Source organism: Cervus canadensis, chromosome 11, assembly GCF_019320065.1.
Source record: "Cervus canadensis isolate Bull #8, Minnesota chromosome 11, ASM1932006v1, whole genome shotgun sequence".
Taxonomy (NCBI): domain Eukaryota; kingdom Metazoa; phylum Chordata; class Mammalia; order Artiodactyla; family Cervidae; genus Cervus; species Cervus canadensis.
The window spans coordinates 18,009,313-18,034,287 of NC_057396.1; the positions used below are offsets into that span (position 1 = coordinate 18,009,313).

The 24,975-nt window shown below is 39.4% G+C and overlaps 1 protein-coding gene across 3 annotated transcripts in view; it reads right to left on the reverse strand.

Annotated features, from left to right (window-relative positions):
- Positions 1-1,404: 1,404 nt before the first annotated feature.
- The window catches only part of ARHGAP20 (Rho GTPase activating protein 20), a 178,175-nt gene continuing 154,604 nt past the window's right edge, over positions 1,405-24,975 (reverse strand). For all 3 annotated transcript variants that reach the window (XM_043482333.1, XM_043482332.1, XM_043482334.1), the window contains 5 exons: positions 23,271-23,432; positions 17,551-17,660; positions 14,961-15,150; positions 8,145-8,259; positions 1,405-7,069 (listed from right to left, as the gene is read on the reverse strand). In XM_043482333.1, the coding sequence (XP_043338268.1) occupies positions 5,232-7,069; positions 8,145-8,259; positions 14,961-15,150; positions 17,551-17,660; positions 23,271-23,432 (2,415 nt within the window). In that variant the 3' untranslated portion in view covers positions 1,405-5,231. The remainder of the gene's footprint in view (positions 7,070-8,144; positions 8,260-14,960; positions 15,151-17,550; positions 17,661-23,270; positions 23,433-24,975) is intronic.

Consider the following 24,975-nt stretch of genomic DNA (forward strand, 5'->3'; position numbering starts at 1 on the left):
TAGCTTTAACACATAGGCCCTTGGCCTACTGGAAACTGTAGGTTCACTGAGTTTTTCAGAGTCTTTCTGGTACTCTTTTGACCCGTTCTCAGTCAGAGAAGCCTGTTTGTTCTTTGGCCCTGAGACTCCTCAGGCTGAGTGCTTTCTGGGGTAGAATACCTCCTGTCCATGCTATCTGATCATAGTGTCTTTGGATGGATGGGGGAGTCAGGTCTGCTGGAACAAAGATACTTCCAAGGCTGAACTGCTTGTTGTGACTCTAGTATCTCCAGTGGGGGTGGGAAGTCTCAGGCCTGGCCACTTAGTGCAGCTCAACCATCCCTCTTGCTGGTGGTGCTTGGTTTACCCACTGGTGTCAGAAGGACTCCATCCATTTCTGGGAAGCAATGCACAGATCTCTGCTGCCTTCTGTTGCTAGGTTGGAAAAGACCAGACCTGGTTCTTCTTCTGTTGGCTAAGGGGATGTAAAATGTCCCATTACTGTGTTTTTCCTCCAGTCCTAGCATTCTGAACCAATCCACCCATCTTTGATTGGTCTCTGTGTTGTTTCCAGGATCTATAGATGTACTTAGAAGAAGCAGGGAGACAGGTCTACACTGTTTGGACCAACTTTTGGCCCAATTATTTTCACATTTATCATAGGTTTATGAATTATTTCTGATACTGAATGATTTTCTTAGAGATATCTAGCTGAGACATAACTTAGCAAAGTTTGGAAGGTCTTCAAGTACCTAACTTTGTGTCTGCTTTATTATGGAAGAGGTATTATCATCATCATTATTTTAAGGTGAAAGATGAAGAAAAGAGCCTGGGGTCAGAATGAGGTTCTAGCTGAATGTACCTACCACAAAGGGCTGCGGTGAGCACTAAATGAAATAAAACCAATAATGCACTGGTTGGCAGTGCATACAGGCAACAGTGAGTGTCCAATGTTACTGCTCCCCTTCTTCTACACAACCCAATTTTCCCTTAGTTGTTTGAAGTCCCTGAGGACACAATCAACATTTTTTCAACTTTATCCTAGGGTCTAAAACAGTACCTACAATAAAACTTAGATGGCCTGACTAGCATTTACATCATTTGTAACATCTCTGTCTCCCTAGACAAACTCTTTCTCCCTTTTCTTTCCCCTTTTCTTGAGTTCTTTGTGATTTAGTACCTTGAATTAGCTTTCCTCCTCTCTAATCATTCACTGTACCTTCAAGCAGTGTTTCTCTGTGTTCATGTATTTTGATGATTCTCTGCTTCTCAGTTATCTCATTCTTGGGCAAAGACATAAAATGCTTCTTTCTTCTGAAAATTTTAGACAGTAACAATTAGTTCCTGTGATCTGGCAGAGACTGGGTATTTCTTTAAGCATCCATTTTACTTGCTCAGAGTAATGGGCCTATGCCACAAGTACAGGTTTTTAGCTAGTTTATTCATTCCTCATGGCAGATCAAGAGGCTATAAGAAGGTCTAAATTTAACTTTAAGTTACTGTAATCTAAAAATTAAACCTAGAGAAAAATACCTAGCTTTTAAATCTTAATGTCTCCCAAATCTGCATCTTCTATTGTCACATAAAGTCAAACTCCAGAAAACACATTTACTTTGCCTTAACAAATTAAATAGGTAGAAAAACACTTCGATCTACAAATGCATGTGCACTCTGACAATGCACAATGAGAAAGCAACCCGTACAAATTAAGAAACAGTATGCATCTACTACCACCCTGTGCATATTTCTTTGGGACTTGGAAACAAAATTTTCCAAATTACACCCCAGAGCCTTTTGCCAATTCTATCACACACCCAATACTATGTAGAACTGAAGTTTATGAAATTCCACTCCCCCCCTTTTAAAAACAAACAAACAATACAAATGAAGGATTTATATTTACAGGTGGCTTAGGAACAGAGTAGACTCACATTTAGGGTAGGAAGCACACAGTTCAAGAGTACTCTTCCTTTCAGCAGGAAACTTACCTTATGAGACATCCTTGTAACCAGAACAGATATTAAAGAAGTTAACATTTTACCTAGCTTTATTGTTAATTTTTTTTCTTTGTATTGAAATAAACAGCTTGCAGATACTTCTCTCAAGTCATTAAAACATGACCAGGTAAAAAAGATTAAACACTACCATCATTTGGCTTAAGATACATAATATTTTTAGTTTCAACAGACAAAATATGCCACTGGTTCAAGGATACATTAGATCCTTTCAATTCAATGCCATTCCATGAAAAGCTGAAAAACCACAAAACTAAGATAAGTTATTGAACTCAATGTTTTTAGTAGATTACACTTCTTCTTTAGAAGCAAAAATCATCTTTGCATTTCTTTTTAGGTCTTTACTGCTCAGAATGAATCATTTTTTTTTCTGGACTAAGGTCATGTGTATATTTTTAACCTTTTTCAAGGTTAAAGTTCCATGAACTTTGAGGAGGCGAAGATACTCATGGGAAATGAGAGAAATGAGAATATTTATTGACTTTATATGACTTTATAAGTACTGATGTCTTGTAGTGTCTGGATCTAGACATCCTGGGATGTTTGGAAATGCCTGGAATCAATTAGATACTCTGGTCAGAAGGGCACAAATTTAGACAAGAAGATCTCATACAACAATTGAACTGAGTTGGTGGTTCTTTGCTATGAGAACACAGACAATATGTATCTGATTCTAGGAGCACAGTATACATGTAATATCTAAGAAAAATGAAGACTTTATGTTTAAAACATAACTGTTTGGTAAACAGTAAGATCAGAAAAATATAAAAGAAATAAAGCCCTCCTTTTCTAGAGAGACTGACCACACGACCTATGACTAAAAGCTCAAAGTTCCAATCAACATTAATTACATTTTACGAAATTTCCAATGTTAAGCAGAAATTGGGCTCATTAGCTAAAACAATTCTACAAATGGCAATATTGCCCTGGTGGGACTGTTAACTCTGAAGGATGATGTTTTATTTAACAGACAGCATGGACTTCATACATATCCATAATCAGTGCCTTTAAAACCAAACAACTTTAAAAGTTAGCAGCAGTTTCTGCAAGTACAAAAATACACATTTATTACATAACATATGGTAGTAAAATTTGTCAAGATATATTATACAAACTCAAAGCATTTTAGATAAAGCATTGGTCTAATATATTATAGATTGATGAAGTATAATAAAATGACATGTAGTCTGTCTTCAAATCGTACAATATAATACTTTACAGCAATATTAATTATTCACATTAAATGTTACAGAAGTATCTAAGGGAACACAGAGGACAGGAATGGTTACGGAAGAACCTCAGCATCTTCTATGCTTCAAACTGAGTAGATGGTTTCCTAACCACCAATATGAAAGAAAAAAAGGATACAACTATTATTTTGTTAAGCAGAGAAGCAATTTCTTCTGGAAAGACACTCCAAGCCGTAAGAGTGGCTTTCACATCTTCATTCACATCTTGCGGTTCTGCAGTAGTATGCTCTAAGGGTGAGGGGAATCCCTGTTGCCTTTATATATCATACCACAAAAGATGTATATGGACACTTAGGAGTCTAAATATAGGAGTGGTTAGTTAAAAGGTAAAATCTACTTCACATCTGTGACTGAGATGGCCAGTGTCATAAAGGAGCTCTTTTGAGAGAGTTCTAAAAGTTAATTACAATGCTTAGGACAAATAGGGCCATGTCCCCTAGAGGTAGGTAGCACCTGTAGCTAATACTGAAAGGACTTCTCTCTTACAGAAAACATTATTTTTTTATACAAGTGAAAAATGCAACCTTTAGGACAACATTGAGAAAATATTTGACATGAAAGCTTCTGGGTGGCTGAGGAAAATAATTTGATAGAAGCAAGTATTGTGGGGGGAAGGTCCATCTGATATCGAACTCAATGGGCTCTAGGCAACTTCTTATAAGTATTTAAAAATGAAGGAAGAAGCACATCCATTTCTGATTCTATCACATCACACTGGCTGGCCAGGCCTAATAATCCCAGGAAATAACCCAGGAGATGTACTGGTGTAATCTTTAAGGCAAGAGAGAGGGGAAATGTCCGTCAATATGAAATAAATCAACGGGGGTATACACTGTGAACTATCGGAACAAAAAATATGCAAAAACTTCTGGAGGTAAGATAATCCGAAGCCAAAGACTGTCGAAAAGAAGGCCCGAGAGCTCCTCCATTCTGTGACTCTTCATAACCCGCCAACCTCAAAACTGTTCTCTCAACTGGCAAATGACCATCAGTAAAGGGATGACTTATCAGGAATGTTTTCTGGCTGACTAAGAGGTAAGGAACAGAAAAACACTTCAGCAAAGAGGAGCCATGGTTTGATCACATGTTTGCAGCAGCAACTGGGTAAGAGACAGGACCGCTCTGGCAGCCTTTCCCTCCACACTAAGACAGTGAATACGGGGGAAGGCCGTCTTATGACAGGAGAACGTTCCGAGCTCAGGCACCTTGGAAGGACACGGAAGCAAGCAGTCATCTCCTTCTTTCTCCTCACAGCAGTGTGCAGTGGAGCCTCTGTGGAGCACGAAACACTGGTGGAAAAACTCAAGCAATACAAAGGAAACACCAAAAAACAAAACCACCTACAATATCATGGTACTCATGGCTTTCAAATCACTTCAGTTTTTTCCTCTCTGGTTGCCACCAATGGGCAGATACCTGAAATGATGCTGTGAGGGTATGTGACTGAATATAAAATGTCATGGAAATGGCCACTGGTTTGGATTTGGGGAAAAGTTTCACATAATTTTCTTTATTATCAGATGTGTTACCTCTTTAGTTTTGACTAGTGGCATTATTTTGGCCTACTCATTAAAAACATTCCACAGAATGTGAGTGGTTTCTCTGTAGCCTTCCCTCTCTCTCCACACTTCCTGTTCTCCGCTTCTGATCTCCTGGCTTACTCAGGAACTAATCTCATCATACACAGCAAGTTTCCTCTACAGAAGATGCTTTCTCTAGCCGTCTGCTCATGGCTCTTAAAATGCATGACATGATCCATCCATGTTTTAATATAGAAAAGCCTCCCAAACACTGAGGTCACAGAATTTTTTAGTCTAAACTTTTGGCCAAATAGTCTCAAGAAAGAGCATTCTTTTGTTGTCCTAAGTATTAGCAATGATTATCTTTATGCTACCCAACCCAGGTATTTTATACAAAGGGGTCATAGTAATTGTTGTATCATTATCAGCCTGTTTCTGTCTTTGTAGACATCAGGTTCTTATGGTGGTTAAATGTCTTTGGCCAAATGCCTGTCCTCAGCATCACACACCACGGGCGGCCCTGAGTCTGGGCTGGATGCATCATCCACAGTCAAAGAGCCGGGGGAGGACCTTCTCTGTGGCAGCGTTCCAGGAGAGCACTGCCCGCCATCCTCTCCTTCCTCAGGCGACGTCATACGAAGCCCAAGTCTGTCTTCCATGAGGCTGAACGGAGAGCTACAGTGTTTCTCTGAGTCCTGGCTGGGGTAGGAACTGTACCAGCGGGCCGTCTGTACAGCTCCCAGTTCTTCAGCTGCCCTTTGGGGCACATCTTTCTGCCTCTCTTGCAGTGTGACGGCTTCCGGAAGGCCAGAAGCATGTGCAGGAGGATCCGTGGGCCCTTTCAGAGAACCCGCTTTATTTTCCTCTGGTCTGGGTGCCCTTGCCTTCTTTTTGAGAGACCAGTTTTTCAAACTGGCCACACCACTCTTCAACCATGTGCTGGGGTGAAGAGTTACAGAATGCATGTGTGAATGCCACTCTACGCTGTCCTTTTTTGTATAAGCCAGGCGGCCGCTGGCCTGCCCTGATGAGGGACCAGGAATTCCAGAAATGAGGCCAGAGCTGCTAAAGTCAGAAGAAAGCTCTGCCTGTTTTCTTTGAAAAGTACAGTCTATCGGAGAGGACGTTTCAGTGGGTGTAAACACAGAGTGCTCGGAAATCTGAGAAAAAGCACTGTCTTGGGAACTCAGTGAGGAGCCAGACGGGGAAGTGCCTGGGGAGGACAGGCTGGAGTAGCTAGTCCTTGAGCAGAGGTTTAAGCGTGGGGGTAAAGCCTTCTCAGCGCTTTGGTTTGCGGCACTACTCTTGCCCACCTCAATCCCCATGACCAAACTCTGATTAATAAGCTTCTGCCCCTCCATTTGTAAAGACTTGTGTCGCTTGAGATAATCTTCCTCTCCATGCAAGAGACTGGCTTCATAGCCGGCTTTCTGCTGCTGCTTTGGGTAAATCCCCCTGAGATAGGTCAGTCTGCAGTGCCCATCATCAATGCTGGGCTCCGAGCAGCGCCGTTGCCTCCTTGAACTCTTGAGGGCGTCTGCAGTGTGTGGTGGGGAGTATTCGGATGTATCCGTGTCAAAGGGCTGGTTCCTGGGATGATCACAGGAGGACATGTGACTGTAAGACGCCACGGAAATGGCTACTGGCTTGGATTTAGGAAAATGTTTTACATGACTTCCCTCATTATCAGACAAGCTTTTCTTCTTAACATTTTTACTAGGGGCATTTTTCTTGCTATCAGTGCCTGTGATCAAACTCTTTTTAAAACATGTCTTACCCCCTTCCTGAAGGGGTTGATTCTGATTCAGATGGCTCTCATCTTTTTTTGAGAGAATGGCATCACAGCTGGACTTGCGTAGCTTTTTCTGATAAAACTCCCTGAGATAGGAAAGCTTTGAATCGAGATAGTCGATGCTGGGCTCTGAGCAGCGGCGGTGTCGCCTCAGGCCCTTGGGGGCATCTGCGGCAGCTGTGGACAGGCGGCTGGGTGTGCTCACGCCAGAGGGGGCCTGGGCGCGTGGGGCCTTGGTGTACACTGCAGTGTCCACTGGCTTGGATTCGAGGGGCTGTCCCATTTGAATATCTTCATCTTTAGAACGGTCTAAGTCAAAGTCACTCAGGGTTAAAAGGCCTTCCATCTCAGGCTGGTCGAGGTCATAGTCACTGAGGGTTAACACGGAGTCCATGCTTCTGCTACCCTGACCAAGTTTCTTTACCAAGTCACTACATGGGGCGTCAACATCCTCATTCAGCTCATTTTCCAAGCTGTCATAGGAGGAGTCATTCAGCTGGAAGCAAGAGAGATCTGTCGAAAAAGCAAACCAGGATTAACATTTTTACTTAACACAAGTGCATGCTGCCTTAAAAATAATAAAAAACCCCAACTATGATGATGTTTGGTGTAATTCTGTTTTTAAATGTAGATTGTTCAAATTTTCACTCTAAGGAACGAAAGAATCTTTCATAATCTCCCCAGATGTAAGTGCAGAATTAAACTGTTGAGGTATACAAGATTTACCTCAGTTCCTGAAGAAATAGGCTTTCTTTAAATAAGATTTCCTCAACGCAATGAGGAGATGGTCATAATATCAAGAAACAGTTAAAAATATAAAGAAATTAATGCCAGATATATCCCAGTTCTGAATAAGACTCTGTCTTTTAAATACACTGCTGGTGTATATACATAATTAACTCTAATCTCAGAGAAACCATTTACTAGCCTTATCAATTTCTCTTCGACAAAGTTCTTTGCTATACATTATCTTTACTACAACCAAAACTGTTAGATATGATGGTTATCCATATTTGTAGATGAAGATATTGATGTTCAGTGGCATAGAAGAATTGGTCAAAGATAACATAACCAGTAACTGGTGTTACAAGAATTCATAATTTGGAATATTGAGTGTCTTTACTCCCCACACAGACCAGCCTGACCCATGATGTTACTTGTTTTTAATGTATTTAGCAGTGCACGAGAATTCTAAGAAGCCTCAGGGACCTCTAAGAGGAAGGTGAGGAGAAAAAACAGGGCTGTCTCTATTGCCTTTGGGCCTTCTACTCCAGTTTCAACCAGAGCAGTTGTGTTATACATATTGGGGCTCCTTGTAAAGTTTATTTTAAAAAAGGTTAAAAACATCATACTATATAATGCTGCCACTAACAGTCTGGGACCTTGTCTTATACACTTCTTAACCCTACCACAGCGTTAAGATACCCTGACCTTCTAAGGAAGGAGCAGAAGTCTTAGACCCACTGACCGAGGTGAGAGGCCCCCTTCACCCGAGCTGCTGTGGGCTCCAGGATAATCACTGTCCCAGCTGATCTTCACAGACGTGTTGTCTGTTTCCCACAAAACCCAATCCAGTTATTCACAATACCTGAGGCATTCTCTCTCGTATCACATCTCACTGAAACCTCTCCCAAGAGGGAAGTGATTTCTTCTCCAAATATCCGACAGCAGTTTTCAATCAGAAATTGTATAAGCAGAGAAACCTGTACAAAAAAGGGACAAAAGTGAGCTGCAAACTTCTCATACAGCCTTTCTATAGATCACATTTCATATATGAATCCTAATTCTAACAATAAATGCCAAAAAATCCAGAGAAAAATTCAGGTTTGCTTTACAATACAGTTTCCCCTAAAAAACTATGATACTTTCAAGAGTAGTTTGAGTATAGAAATTAATTTTAATCAGTAGACTAATTATTATTTGTGGCCTTGGCTTAATACTAACATTTTTATATCAGCTGTCTTGTCTTTAAAATTAGAGTAATTTTAACTATTCTCTATAGGGCACTTGGGGTGAGGAAACACACTTTCTCATTAAAATTCATGAAGTGTCATTAGATGAAGACTTATACAATGTATTTCTTATGCAAAAGGCAGGTGTCATGAGCTGGGAAGTTGGTAGGTATCCTCTGTGGTTCTCCCTGAAGAGGTGAGACAGCTGGAGAAAAAACTTGCACTTTGCCTGACTAGTCTCTTCCTATGCATTTCTCTCCCTTAGCCTTGCTAACTGGAGGTGCTTCGGGAAGGGCTAAGATTTTACTAGGGAGCTCTGTGCCTCCGTGAGATACACAGAGACCTTTACATAGTTTTTTTGCCCCAAAAGCTGAAGCAAAGCCCCAGCTCCTGTACTTACAATCGGGCAATACAGGAGTATGTGATCTCAAGTAACTATTAGGTTGGGGCAAAAGTAATTGCGGTTTTGCACTGTTGAACTCTGCTGTTTGATGTTGGAATACATTGTTAAATAAATGTGGTTATGGTATACATCATTTTAATGTGAAATTTTTGCTTTATGTTTTTGGCAAATGACACTACTTTCTGTGTATTTTATATTTATTTTAGACTATGGAAATGATGTTAGACAAAAAGCAAATTTGAGCAGTTTTCTTATTTGACTTCAAAATAGGTCATAAAGCAGCAGAGACAACTCACAACATCAACAGTGTATTTGGCCCAGAAACAGCTAACAAATAGTGCAGTGCTATTTGTTTTTGCAAAGGAGACAAGAGCCTTGCAGATGAGGAGCTTACTGGCCAGCCATCAGAAGCTGACAGTGACCAACTGAGAGTAATCATCGAAGTTGATCCTCTTACAACTAAATGAGGAGTTGCTGAAGAACTTATTTGAAGCAAACTGGAAAGGTGAAAAAACTCGCTAAGTGGGTGCCTCATGAACTGATTGAAAATTAAAAAAAACTGTCATTTTGAAGTGTCGTCTTCTCTCATTCTGTGCAACAACAATGAACCATTTCTCAATTGGATTGTGACGTGTGACCAAAAGTGGATTTGAAACGACAACTGGTTACAACCAGCTCAGTAGCTGGACCGAGAAGAAGCTCCAAAGCACTTCCCAAAGCCAGACTTGCAGCAAAAAAGGTCATGGTCACTGTCTGGTGGTCTGCTGCCTGTCTGATCCACTGCAGCTTTCTGAATCCCGGTGAAATCTGAGACGAATGCTCAGCAAATCGATGAGATGCACCGAAAACTGCAACATCTGCAGCTGGAACTGCTCAAGAGACAGGGCCCAATTCTTCCCCACAACACCACCTGACCGCACACTGCACAAGCAATGCTTCAAAAGTTGAGTGAACTGGGCTACGAAGTTTTGCCTCATCTGCCATATTCACCTGATTTCTTGAAAACTGACTACCTCTTCTTCAAGCATCTTGACAAGCTTTTGCAGGAAAAATGCTTCCACAACCAGCAGGAGGCAGAAAATACTTCCTAAGAGTTCATCGAATATCAAAGCATAGATTTTTATGCTACAGGAATCAACAAACTTATTTCTCACTGGCAAAAATGTGTTGATTCTAATGGTTCCTATTTTGATTAATAAAGATGTGTTTGAGCCTAGTTATAATGATTTAAAATTCACAGTCCAAACCTCAGGGACCTCTGGGACACTGTGAAACGCCCCAACATTCGAATCATAGGAGTTCCAGAAGAAGAAGACAAAAAGAAAGGCCATGAGAAAATACTCGAGGAGATAATAGCTGAAAACTTCCCTAAAATGGGGAAGGAAATAGCCACTCAAGTCCAAGAAACCCAGAGAGTCCCAAACAGGATAAACCCAAGGCGAAACACCCCAAGACACATATTAATCAAACTAACAAAGATCAAACACAAAGAACAAATATTAAAAGCAGCAAGGGAAAAACAACAAATAACACACAAAGGGATTCCCATAAGGATAACAGCTGACCTATCAATAGAAACCCTCCAGGCCAGAAGGGAATGGCAGGACGTCCTGAAAGTAATGAAAGAGAATAACCTACAACCTAGATTACTGTATCCAGCAAGGATCTCATTCAGATATGAAGGAGAACTCAAAAGCTTTACAGATAAGCAAAAGCTGAGAGAATTCAGCACCACCAAACCAGCTCTTCAACAAATGCTAAAGGATCTTCTCTAGACAGGAAATGCAGAAAGGTTGTATAAACGTGAACCCAAAACAACAAAGTAAATGGCAACGGGACCACACCTATCAATAATTACCTTAAATGTAAATGGGTTGAATGCCCCAACCAAAAGACAAAGACTGGCTGAATGGATACAAAAACAAGACCCCCATATATGCTGTCTACAAGAGACCCACCTCAAAACAAGAGACACATACAGACTAAAAGTGAAGGGCTGGAAAAAAATATTTCATGCAAATGGAGACCAAAAGAAAGCAGGAGTCGCAATACTCATATCAGATAAAATAGACTTTCAAATAAAAGCTGTGAAAAGAGACAAAGAAGGACACTACATAATGATCAAAGGATCAATCCAAGAAGAAGATATAACAATTATAAATATATATGCACCCAACATAGGAGCACCGCAATATGTACGGCAAACACTAACGAGTATGAAAGAGGAAATTAATAGTAACACAATAATAGTGGGAGACTTTAATACCCCACTCACAACTATGGATAGATCAACTAAACAGAAAATTAACAAGGAAACACAAACTTTAAATGACACAATGGACCCAGCTAGACCTAATTGATATCTATAGGACATTTCACCCAAAACAAGCAACTTCACCTTTTTCTCAAGTGCACACGGAACCTTCTCCAGAATAGATCACATCCTGGGCCATAAATCTAGTCTTGGAAAATTCAAAAAAATTGAAATCATTCCAGTCATCTTTTCTGACCACAGTGCAGTAAGATTAGATCTCAATTACAGGAAAAAATTGTTAAAAATTCAAACACCTGGAGGCTAAATAACACGCTTCTGAATAACCAACAAATCATAGAAGAAATCAAAAAAGAAATCAAAATATGTATAGAAATGAATGAAAATGAAAACACAACAACCCAAAACCTATGGGACACTGTAAAAGCAGTGCTAAGGGGAAGGTTCATAGCATTACAGGCTTACATCAAGAAACAAGAAAAAAGCCAAATAAATAACCTAACTCTACACCTAAAGCAATTAGAGAAGGAAGAAATGAAGAACCCCAGGGTTAGCAGAAGGAAAGAAATCTTAAAAATTAAGGCAGAAATAAATGCAATAGAAACTAAAGAGACCATAGCAAAAATCAACAAAGCTAAAAGCTGGTTTTTTGAAAAAATAAACAAAATTGACAAACCATTAGCAAGACTCATTAAGAAACAAAGAGAGAAGAACCAAATTAACAAAATTAGAAATGAAAATGGAGAGATCACAACAGACAACACTGAAATACAAAGGATCATAAGAGACTACTACCAGCAGCTCTAGGCCAATAAAATGGACAACTTGGATGAAATGGACAAATTCTTAGAAAAGTATAACTTTCCAAAACTGAACCAGGAAGAAATAGAAGATCTTAACAGACCCATCACAGGCAAGGAAATCGAAACTGTAATAAAAAATCTTCCAGCAAACAAAAGCCCAGGACCAGATGGCTTCACAGCTGAATTCTACCAAAAATTTAGAGAAGAGCTAACACCTATCTTACTCAAACTCTTCCAGAAAATTGCAGAAGAAGGTAAACTTCCAAACTCATTCTATGAGGCCACCATCACCCTAATTCCAAAACCTGACAAAGATGCCACAAAAAAAGAAAACTACAGGCCAATATCACTGATGAACATAGATGCAAAAATCCTTAACAAAATTCTAGCAAACAGAATCCAACAACATATTAAAAAAATCATACACCACGACCAAGTGGGCTTTATCCCAGGAATGCAAGGATTCTTCAATATCCGCAAATCAATCAATGTAATACACCACATTAACAAATTGAAAGATAAAAACCATATGATTATCTCAATAGATGCAGAGAAAGCCTTTGACAAAATTCAACACTCATTTATGATTAAAACTCTCCAGAAAGCAGGAATAGAAGGAACATACCTCAACATAATTAAAGCTATATATGACAAACCCACAGCAAGTATCACCCTCAATGGTGAAAAATTGAAAGCATTTCCCCTGAAATCAGGAACAAGACAAGGGTGCCCACTCTCACCACTACTATTCAACATAGTGTTGGAAGTTTTGGCCACAGCAATCAGAGCAGATAAAGAAATAAAAGGAATCCAGATAGGAAAAGAAGAAGTGAAACTCTCACTGTTTGCAGATGACATGATCCTCTATATAGAAAACCCTAAAGACTCTACCAGAAAATTACTAGAACTAATCAATGAATATAGTAAAGTTGCAGGATATAAAATTAACACACAGAAATCCCTTGCATTCCTATAAAAAATATACAAGCAACTCCTGCAGCTCAATTCCAGAAAAATAAATGACCCAATCAAAAAATGGGCCAGAGAACTAAACAGACATTTCTCCAAAGAAGACATACAGATGGCTAACAAACACATGAAAAGGTGCTCAACATCACTCATTATTAGAGAAATGCAAATCAAAACCACAATGAGGTATCACTACACGCCAGTCACAATGGCTGCTATCCAAAAGTCTACAAGCAATAAATGCTGGAGAGGGTGTGGAGAAAAGGGAACCCTCTTACACTGTTGGTGGGAATGCAAACTAGTACAGCCACTATGGAAAACAGTGTGGAGATTCCTTAAAAAACTGGAAATAAAACTGCCATATGACCCAGCAATCCCACTTCTGGGCATACACACTGAGGAAACCAGATCTGAAAGAGACACGTGCACCCCAATGTTCATCGCAGCACTGTTTATAATAGCCAGGACATGGAAGCAACCTAGATGCCCATCAGCAGATGAATGGATAAGGAAGCTGTGGTACATATACACCATGGAATTTTACTCAGCCGTCAAAAAGAATTCATTTGAACCAGTCCTAATGAGATGGATGAAACTGGAGCCCCTTATACAGAGTGAAGTAAGCCAGAAAGATAAAGAAACATTACAGCATACTAACACATATATATGGAATTTAGAAAGATGGTAACGATAACCCTATATGCAAAACAGAAAAAGAGACACAGAAATACAGAACAGACTTTTGAACTTTGTGGGAGAATGTGAGGGTGGGATATTTCAAAAGAACAGCATGTATACTATCTATGGTGAAACAGATCACCAGCCTAGGTGGGATGCATGAGACAAGTGCTCCGGCCTGGTGCACTGGGAAGACCCAGAGGAATCGGGTGGAGAGGGAGATGGGAGGGGGGATCGGGATGGGGAATAAGTGTAAATCTATGGCTGATTCATATCAATGTATGACAAGACCCACTGAAATGTTGTGAAGTAATTAGCCTCCAACTAATAAAAAAATTAAAAAAAAAAAAATAAAATAAAATTCACAGTCCAAAACTGCATTTGCACCAACTTAAATAATGTATGAAGTGGGTATTAGCAACATCTCCATTCTTTAGATGAGGAAACTGGATCAATGTAACTAATTTTGCCCAAGATTGTACATCGAGCAAGTGTTAGGGCTGAGAATTCAACCTTGACCTAATTCCAAAGTCCTAATTTACTTATTTTAATTTTTAATTAGAAGTTAATAACTTTACAATACAGTGATGGTTTCTGCCATACATCAACGTGAATTGGCCAGAGGTACGCATATGGCCCATCCGTTTTGAACTCCACTCCCACCTCCCTCCCCATCCCACTCCTCTAGGCTGTCACAGGACACTGGCTCTGGCTTCCCTTCGTCATAGAGCAAACCCCCTAAATAGACAGAGGGCTATCTGTTTTACACATGGTAATGTATATGTTCCAGTGATACTCTCAAACCATCCCACCCTCTCCTCCCCCCACTGTGTCCAGAAGTCTGTTCTTTACATGTGTCTCCTTTGCTGTCCTGCAAGCAAGATCAGTAGTACCATCTTTCTAGATTCCATATATATGCATTAATATACGATATTTGTCCTTCTCTTTCTGACTTACTTCACTCTGTATAATAGGCTCTAGGTTCATCCACCTCATTAGAACTGAAAGTCCTTATTTATTTCTAAAATCATATCAATCGTATCATTCTATGGTTTAAGTCAGTCATAGTTGTTTTTCCTCCTTAAAGAGAAAACAGAAGCAATCCAACTGCTATCACTTTTGTGCTCAAGAAATTACCTTTCCTATCGTCTACCAGGATAGGATAAAACACTCAATGAACTCAAATTTATAATGATATGTACTTAGTACATATAGTACTTATTTTCTTAAGTATTTTCACTTCAGAAAACATGTATCTTTCAGAATTAATACCCCGAAGTTTAGGGGAACTGGTCCCCCAGAGCAGAAAAAGAAAAAACTTCGTTACCTTTTTTGTAAATTCGTTTTCTAGTTCTGGGCTGGAGGAAGTAGGAGGCCAAAGGATGCTTGGGGCGATGCACACTGCTAAGTTAAATGCGGTCATCTGATTGGATGAAGAATGTTGCTCAATGTTGTGTAATAACCCAAAAAGATACCTTAGGAGAAGAACATTGGCTCTCGGAAGCTGGTCTAATAGCCTACAGACAGAAAAATGCACGCTGTAAGCAAACATTGCATAGAAAATCTGCATTGCCAGGGAGTCCTCACTTTCACAGTTCAGACATGCAGGAACGTCTGTTAACAGGGTACATGCGAAGTGAGGCCTGCCTGTAAAGAGGAGAGAAAGTGAGCGCTGGAGGTTTATTTATTTCATAATCCAATGAAAATGTAAAAGAATGCAAAAAAGTAATTCATAAAAAGATGCTGTCTGAAACATTTACCTGAAACGGTTGCAAAGTATCTTAAGCAAATCAAACCCTATAACATTCCCGAATATTCTCAACCAAAACCCCCAAAAAGCTTTCTAATGAAATTAAATAGTTACATTTAATATGTAATACTTAATACTCCTTTACTTATTACTAATATGTAGCTCCTTTACTTCCAAGAAGCAACACAGGATTCTGTCTCTTGGTAAAAACCTAAACCTTGGCCATGAGACTCGCAGGTCCATCCTGAAAGGTCAATTCTCTGCTCCGGCAGCTCTCAAGGTCAATTTTGCCCCGCATCTCTCTATCTCACTGACATCACTCTCACATATAAGGCAAGCTCATAATAATATTTTTTCTACCATTTCCATTTTGTAATTGATAAAGGATTTTAAATGATCATTCACTAAAAATGATTTTTACTGTCATACAGATAACAGATACAAATGTTGATAGTCATGGTGGTTGCTTTTTTCCAACAAGAATCTGTAACCTGGGGGAGAAAATTGGGTACTTGGAGTCCTGTTGCATAACAATAGCAAGGCATTTCCTCAGCACTGTGGACTGACAATGAGTACTGTTTTGAAGGGACAAATTATGAAAGCTATGGAAATGAACCAAAGGATTCCTGGATGTATTCAATGGAAAGTAAAGTAAGGTACTGTTATCATCCTCTGGGGTATCTGGGTCACAGGGGTTGAGTTATTTGACTCTGCAAACTGCACATCACTGATAGCAGGGCACTTAACACTTGCCTGTAGACTCAAAAATCTTATCTGGTAGAGAGATAAATGGTTTATTTGCACGTACACTGCCCCACTCACCGCGCCCCATGCCCTAGCAGTAAAAGCCAGTTTTGCATCTATTTATAAATTCATTTCAGCATTTCTGATTTAATTATGTAAGTTGTGAAAGTCTGAAATCTCTTTTGACTTTGCAGTAATATCTTACTAGTTCTCTAATTAATGTTTTAAATAAAACCTCATTTTGTGTTTGTATGAGAGATATAAGTCTAACTCTCTTTAAAACAACATCTTTTTAACCATTTGTAGAATATAAAGTTTTAGACAATGAGCAACAAAATACAGGATCTGACAGTCACTGCCCCTGAATGATTTCCGCCAAAACACACACAATTCTGTTACGTGCCTTTGATTCTGGTGTCTTCAACAGTATACTATGTTCTTCTATTGATACAGGTGTCCATCAATAGCAGTGTGTAGATAATGACTTGTATTTGAAAGCTGCTCAAGAAAAACTGCACTAAACAAGCATATGCGAATAAATGATTTTAGGATTCATGGGTTTTCACAGAACTGGAAGTATGCTTTTTGTTAATAGACTTTTCTTTCTTATACTCCTGTAAGGGATTGGGGTGGCGAGACCTGCCAGCAACTTCTCTTTGCATTGAGTATAAACAATGCATTCTTTGTGATCAGACTGAGACTCCCTTCTTCCTTGACACTTTTCAACAAGTTAACTGTCCCTCTGAAGCATTGCCACATATTCTCCAGGTATCTCTTTATAAGCACTGATTATACTACTTTGTAATTATTGGTTTTGTCTATCTGTTCTACTAGACTGTGAGACCCTTGAGGGGGAAGGAATTTTCTCTTTATGAATTCAGTTGCTAAATGAACTATATAAGGAATAGTCTGGTTAAACTAAGATATAAATTACAGATTGAGTCTACTGTATTACCTCTTGGTCTAATGGATTTCAGCTCCTATCAGATTCAGATGTACACAATGTGTAAAATGGTCAAGTATTCCATGTTAATAGGATTAGGGAAAAGCAACAATAAAAGTGATAGTAGCTAGAATAAATCTATATTTAAACTGGCCCCCAGGGATGTGATTTTGATAGTGATTATGGCTCAGTGGGTGAAGAATCCACCTGCAATGAAGGAGACACAGAAGACGTGGGTTCAATCTCTGGGTTGGGAATATCCCCTGGAGGAGGAAAGGGCAACCCACTCCAGTATTCTCGCTTGGGAAATCCTATGCACAGAGGTGCCTGGTGGGCTACAGTCCAAAGGGTTGCAAAGAATCAGACATGATTGAGTTACTAAACACAGCAAGCACATGCACGCTACCTTAGTAGACAAGCTTACAAAATATAAGCTTTTTAAAAAGCATTTTTGAGAAATGACCAAATCAGAATAATTACCTTTGAACTGCATTTATTTTCTCTTCATCATTTCCTTGATCCATTACACAGACCCAGTGATCATAGAGATCTGATGAGAAAATGCTTCCTGGAATATTTCGTAGAAAATCCTTATATAGAGGGGAAAAATAAATATTTTAAATTGTTACTCTCAGATTAAGTATGTATTAGAAACATTAGAAAGAAGACACTTGATTGGAAAGTACAGTTAAGTTCTCTCTTCTTTGGACTACATGGAGGTCGGTGCCAACCCTTCAATGATGTGCACCCATAGAAACGTATGCTTTGATATTTTTCTAACAAAAACCAGAGGGAAACTGGAGTCTGGACTATAGTGGTAAGGATAAAGGACAACCTGCTTAGGCTGAAATCTCCTGTTTGTGTACATTTTAGCAAACTAGTATAACAAGGCGGAGTCTGGCAAACGTAAATCCTTTTTATTTCATTAGTTAAAAGAAATGTATGAAGACATTTGTGAGATTCATAATAGAGTAATCAGTCATCCAACCATTCAACAAATATTTATTCATATGTGCCAGGTACTGTTTGAGGTGGTAGGGATAGAGTAGCAAATTAAACTAAGTCCCTGTTATATTAGAACTTTATATTCCAGTGGCATTGGTGAATAATTTCATGCAGAGATGCTTAGAGCTTCTCCTTGTGTTCCCCCTAGAAGGGCTCTCATATATTAGGAGAAGAAAGCATTCCAGACTGCGGCTGGGCTCTGGAAGCATGGGGCAGCACCCCACACGTAACGTACATTAAATACCATGTCTCTGGTACATTATCCTTTCTGGTCTTTGAGACTCTTATACGGAGACCACGGGCGGGGCTGGGTGTGATGAAACTAGACTATGACACAAGTAGGATACATCCAACAGTTTCCAGGTTGACGTATATTAATAAAAAGTTTAAAAATAAAGAATTCTGGTCCTGGCCCTATGTTTCTTACAAGTTCCTGCTTACAACATAACATGACATGGCTGACTATCTGCTTATAAGTTCCCGCCTACAATGTGGAGACAGGTGAAAATCTGTAACTGAATAATTTTAACTCTTGTTGGAAAATCAAATCAGCAACTTTACCTTTGTGCCTTAGAAAGGGAATGCACAACTTGTTACTTATATGTCATGTTTATACTGCTAATATGGAAGCTGTGACTCCTAAGTGTTGCAGTTAGCTAACTAGGTGAGCATGTTCCCTACTAGCTAATCAGCTTCTTCATGGCAGAATCAGACCCTCACCTTCTACGTCACACACCTTAATGCCAAGCACATTCCCAGACAGGCGTGCGTGCAAGCTCATGCTCAGTCGCTCAGTCATGTCTGACTCTTTGTGACCCCATGGACTACAGCCTGCCAGGCTCCTCTGTCCTTGGGATTTCCCAGGCAAGAATACTGGAGTGGGCTGCCATTTCCTTCTTCAAGGGATCCTTCCAACCCAGAGATTGAACTTGCATCTCCTGTGTTGGCAGACCACTGAGCCACCTGGGAAGCCCCAGTCCCAAACACAGTAGAGGTCATTACGGAACTGTGGCTATTTGTCATATGGTCAAATATTAGTGAAGGGCAAGGAAAGGTCAATTAACTATATCCAGAGTAATTTTGATGGAGAAGGCAATGGCAACCCACTCCAGTACTCTTGCCTGGAAAATTCCATGGACGGAGAAGCCTGGTAGGCTGCAGTCCATGGGGTCGCTAAGAGTCAGACACGACTGAGCGACTTCACTTTCACTTTTCACTTTCATGCATTGGAGAAGGAAATGGCAACCCACTCCAGTGTTCTTGCCTGGAGAATCCCAGGGACGGCAGAGACTGCTGGGTGGAGGCTGCCGTCTATGGGGTCATACAGAGTCGGACATGACTGAAGCGACTTAGCAGCAGCAGCAGCAGCAGAGTAATTTTGAAAACCTCTTTGTAGTCAGGTCACCTATTATCATACTTTTTTTTAGAGTAGTTAACAAGTAGGAAGATGATTGATACAAAGTCTTTCTCTGTTCTATTTTCCAGTAGTAATATCCATGGATATTTGTGATTCAGATGTGTCATCATAAAGATTACCTCTTTTCTGGGTCAATCTATCAAATTTTCATAATTTCAGACTAATTTTAGTGGCTGCACCTACATTAAAAGTCAGATTAAAAGTCAGAGCAAAAATCTGTTATTTCAAAATGGGGCAGTGACAATACCTCTCTTTTAAAATCTCAGTGGAAAACACAGTTATGATCTGTCTTGAAGAAAAACATCATTAAATCTTAAAACCTACACTTGAAAGATAATAACTTGTAACATCTCAATGAACTCTCCACAGCTGGAATAACAAGTTACGAAATAACAACCACCATTGGATCTGAGAAGGGACGTGAAAGCTGGTTCTGAATTACAATAACCAGCTCTTAGCACTCAACCAAAAGTCTTTTCCCCTCCAAAAACAGAAACCAGGCCATCAGCAGAACTCCCAAATTAATTTGAGATGAGATTCCTACAGGATTAAAAATGCACTTTTCCTCAGAGGTCTGATGAATCAAAAATACAGTATCACAAGTAATTTTCTTCCAATTATAGTTACATTTAAACAAAACTAGTGTAAGTAAAAATTAAAGGAAAATTTAAGTACTGCTCCAAATAGTCTTAAAAATAAGAAACAAAACAAAAGTTCAAAAACTTTTGGCAAAAAGTATCCCTTTCTTGCAACTACTTGGAAGAAATGAGAGTAAAACACAGCTACATGATTATAACACTTTAGTTAGAACTCATATAACCAGATTTTTCATTTGGATTAGTTTTTGTCTTTTGCCTATTCCTCTATAAGTACTATTTCTTCACTGTGAAATACGTTTAACTGTTCTCAAATCATACTTCTTTGTAGCAACCTCAACAATTTAGAACAAAATTTTAAGTGTAGTGCTGTGATGAATAGCATATTAAGGAAAAATTTCTAAAACATAGGCTTTAACTTCTTAAAAGATAGGGGAAAGCCTAATTTTATGACAAAAATCAAAGAAAAATTTATCATGCATATACTTGCATGCCTGCTAGGTATCTGGCTAAGCACACTATACATACCTTTATTGTACTCCAGGACTGAAAGGTAATCACAAGCCCTGTGTAAAATAAATTAGATGATCCTAGCTCCAATTTTCCAGTTCTTTTTTTAAACAGTTATTTGTTTATTCAGGCTGTGCTGGGCCTTCCTTGCTGCACAGGTTTTTCTCTAGTGTGACAAGCATGGGCTTCTCATTGCAGGGGATTCTCTTGTGCAGCAGAGGCTCTAGGGGTACAGGCTTCAGCGGTTGCAGCTCCTGCACTTTAGGGCACAGGCTCAACAGCTGTGCACGGGCTTAGCTGCCCCTCGGCACATGGGATCCTCCTGGAGCAGGGATCAAACCTGTGTCTCCTGCACTGGCAGGCGGATTCTTTACCACTGAGCCACCAGGGAAGCCCCTCTCCGGTTCTTTAGAGTGACACTTTATTGTGAAACTCTATGGTGGGGTTGTTTAAGAGCAGACAAGGCCCTTTTATCAAGAGGCATCCGATTATTCACTAAGTCATAAAATATGATTGTGTAAGCAGCTGGCCAGGAGGAGGGACATGCAGGAATCTTCTTCATCATGTTTTCCTTAATTTAGTTTTTAAGCTCCAGGCCTGGGGATGTGGGCTGGGGCACTGTATCTACCCCTGGCTCTGGGACATTCCAATCCTGTTTGGAGGTGGGAGCCTGATTCCAATCTGCAGAAGCTATTGCTCAAAAGCTTCAAAAGCTCTGCGAAAAGCTAGTTTTGACTCTAGATTTTCAAAAAATATGAGGCATTTTCATGAATGTGAGGAGGAAAACATTTTATAAGATCAACTCAACTATGGATTTGAGTTAAATAACCATAGGTGGGGGTAGGGTGGGGTTGGGATGAGGGGAGGAGGGTGATCTAGCTTTTTTTGCCATAAGTAAGCTTATTTACTATAGACATTTTTGCCACAAGCATGTCTGCAGCAAATACTTTAACCAAATAATGAACTGGCTGTAAGGCAGTTCTGCCATAAAAGATAAAATAACAAAAATTAAATGAGGGAGATTAAGGAGGACATAATGAAACATTAGAACAACAGAATTAAAGACTTTATTGTAAAATACAAAACACGTGAACACATTTAAAATGTGTGTAACTGCTATATTTAAAATGGATGACCAACAAGGACCAACTGTATAACACAGGGAGCTCTGCTCAATGTTATGTGGCAGCCTGGATGGGAGGGGAGTTTGGGGGAGAATGGATACATGTGTATGAATGGCTGAGTTCCCAATCTGTCCACCTGAAACTATCACAACATTGCTAATCTCCCATATTCCAATACAAAATAAAAAGCTAAAAAATAAAATGTGTATAGATTCATGTCAATACTGCACAATTCATATTATTAATTCAATATTATTTCATGGGTTATACTAAAGCATTTGTCTTCCAAGTCTTTCATTCACAATATTTTATATATGTACACATATATATGTATATATATATAGATTGTTGATTTGTCTCTTGCTCAGCATTGCACTGTTTAATTTTTTGCTAAAATTTCTTAGGAGCGGCATCAAGTTTCAAATACTAGGTACTAGGATACATATTTGTGCCTGAGTTTTTGTGAAAGCCTTGCACACTAATTTTTGTTCTTGGCATATTGCCATTTGTCCTTGATAAACATTTCAGAGTTCTAAGGGAAATGTGGGTTCATGCTATGTCTTCAAGGCCCTTGGTCTCTTTCAACTCCAATGTAGTATATTTCAAAATATGAAACCAATTCTTGGGGCAAATCATTGTCATCTGTCATGATTTTTATATTGTATATGTCAAAACAAACTGTCAACCATTTAATTTTTTTAGCAAAATTACCATAAGGCTAATTATATGGTTATATGTCCAAAATGTCTGTAGCAAAAATGCTTGCAGCAAAGAAGCTTATTGTGAAATACAAGATATACATGGGATCAAGGGTACCAAATGTGGTAAGGGTTTCATAAGAGAAGGACTAGATGTTGCAATCATTCCTACTCCACCCTTTACTTTTAAAAGGCATTGGGGGGGGGGTACTGTATAACTGAATAGAATTTTCAGTAGCCTCAGTGAGCAATATTTCAATTATTAGGCAAATGTCTGTTTATTATGGTAAAACTCTGCTTCAAAGTTTAATAAAAGTTTATTTTTGAAAATTTTGCCTTTATTAGGAAGATAGTGAGACTGTGAGAAAGTCATCTAATCAGGATGTTTATTTTGGTAAATATACTGTGTGTTATAATTGTTTTTAAGTTTCATTTCATTTTTTTTTTCTTTTTTGCATGGGGTAGCAGAAGTGAAGATGAGGAGAGTGACGTGGGATGAAAAAATTTAAAATGACTATCTGACATGCCACATCATTAGAAGTGGCTTTTAAATGCTAGTGTGATTCTATGACCGCTGGAGGAGAAAATGGCAACCCAGTCCAGTACTTCTGCCTGGAGAATCCTGTGGACAAAGGAGTCTAGTGGGCTACAGTTCATGGGGTAACAAAGAGTCAGACACAACTGAGCACACACATGACTTTATGAAGTGTTTCCTTTTTTTTTAAAACACTTTTAAGATTCTATTTCTATCATGGTCTTCTGCAGATGGGAGTAATGTTACAATGAGATAAGCCAGTTGTCTTTCTTCAGAGCTATGCTGTGGGGTGGACGAAGGGAGAAACTTCCCTACCTTTAAGACAGATGCTATTACGAAAACAGATTCACAGTCTAGTTGTACTTCAGCTCCAGAATTCAGTTTTTCTTTCAGCTCTCTGCAGGATTTCACATTGGCCGACTGTCTGAAGATGCCTTTTGTGAGAGGTCCTTTCTGATTAAGAAAGAAAAGCATATCCTACGGGGAAGCAAAAGAAAAAGAAAATCAAGATGGCACTTCATGCAGAACAAGCGAGGGAACATGTATTTGCCCTCTCCAGGTGCCAGAGGCTGGGGTGTACCAGGGGAAAGACCTGAAGGCCTGGGGCTAGAAGGCCTGCTAGAGGATTAAACTCAATTTGCTTTTTGGCATCTCTAAATGTCTTTCTCCTATTTACACTTGCTATATTTAACATCTAAAACATTTTAAACACTTGTTTTAATGAGACTTTTTTCAGTGAACCAGCAGTCACTTCGAGGTACCTGTTAACTTGTCTCTCTCCTCCCTAACTATTCTCCCATTACTCTCCAATATGGATTTTTTTCCCCAAGTATGAAAATGCCTTTTTCTTTCCTTTTGGGGTGTTTGTTTCTGGCTGTGTGAGGTCTCAGTTGCCGCATGCAGGCTCCTCACTGCGGTTCACGGGCTTAGCTGCCCCGTGGCATGTGGGATTGTCGGTTGGTTCCCTGCCCAGGGACAAAACCCACTGTATTGGAAGGCAGATTCTTAACTACTGGTCCACCAGGGAAGTCCTCTTGCTTGTCTTTCTTTTCATGTGGCTTTATACTTTACTTCCTTCTTTTTTTTTTTTTTTTAACAAATATTATATATTTTTGTTGTTTTTTGGTGTGCTGGGTCTTCACTGTGGTGCGCAGGCTTAGTTGCCCTGTGGGATGTGGGATCTTAGTTCCTGACCAGGGACTGGATCCTTGTCCCCTGCATTGGAAGGTGGATTCTTAACCACTGGACCACCAGGGAAGTCACTATTTCCTTCTTTTAAAATCAGCCTCCAAAATCATCTCCTTTAGGAATAAGCTTTCTCCATTCCATTCCATTCTATTCAGTCTTTTATTTCACTTTCTTTCTAGCTGTGTGTCCTCTGCTTGCCATATAGGAAGAGAATGGGTGTTGGAGACAAGCAACCAATGGGATCTGGAACCTAGCTATGACACATATTTATGGTGTGACCTTTGGTAAACTTTGGCGGGGGTTTCCCTTTAATTTGGAGAGTAGGAATGACGGTAATGATGATGATGATAACTACCTTCTAAATCTGTTGTGAAGGAGAAGCAATAAAGCGGCTAGATTAGTACCTGGTGCTTACATATAGATGAACAACATAGAATAAAGGGCCAGGCATCTAGCATATTGCTTGGAGGATACTGGACACTTAATAAATATTCTTTAATACTACCCATTTACTATATTAACTGGAAAAAATACATAATCAGTGGCTTTCATTTGATCTCTTCTATATACAAAAGATAACTAAATACCAGAGGATTTATCTTTATACTTAAAAGACTTGGGATACAAATAAAACACAAGTTTAAAAATGTTAAGATTTAGTCTATGTTGCTAAAGTGATTAAATGAGACTTTCTGAACAATGCAGGGTTCAAGAAAGGCTGTGAGAAAAATGTCAGGGCTAATGTGGATTCTCTGTCTACAGTGTAGGTTCTAATTTATCTGAGTAGGTTAATGGGGCTCTTGCCTGAAATCAGTAGGCTAGATAATCTTTC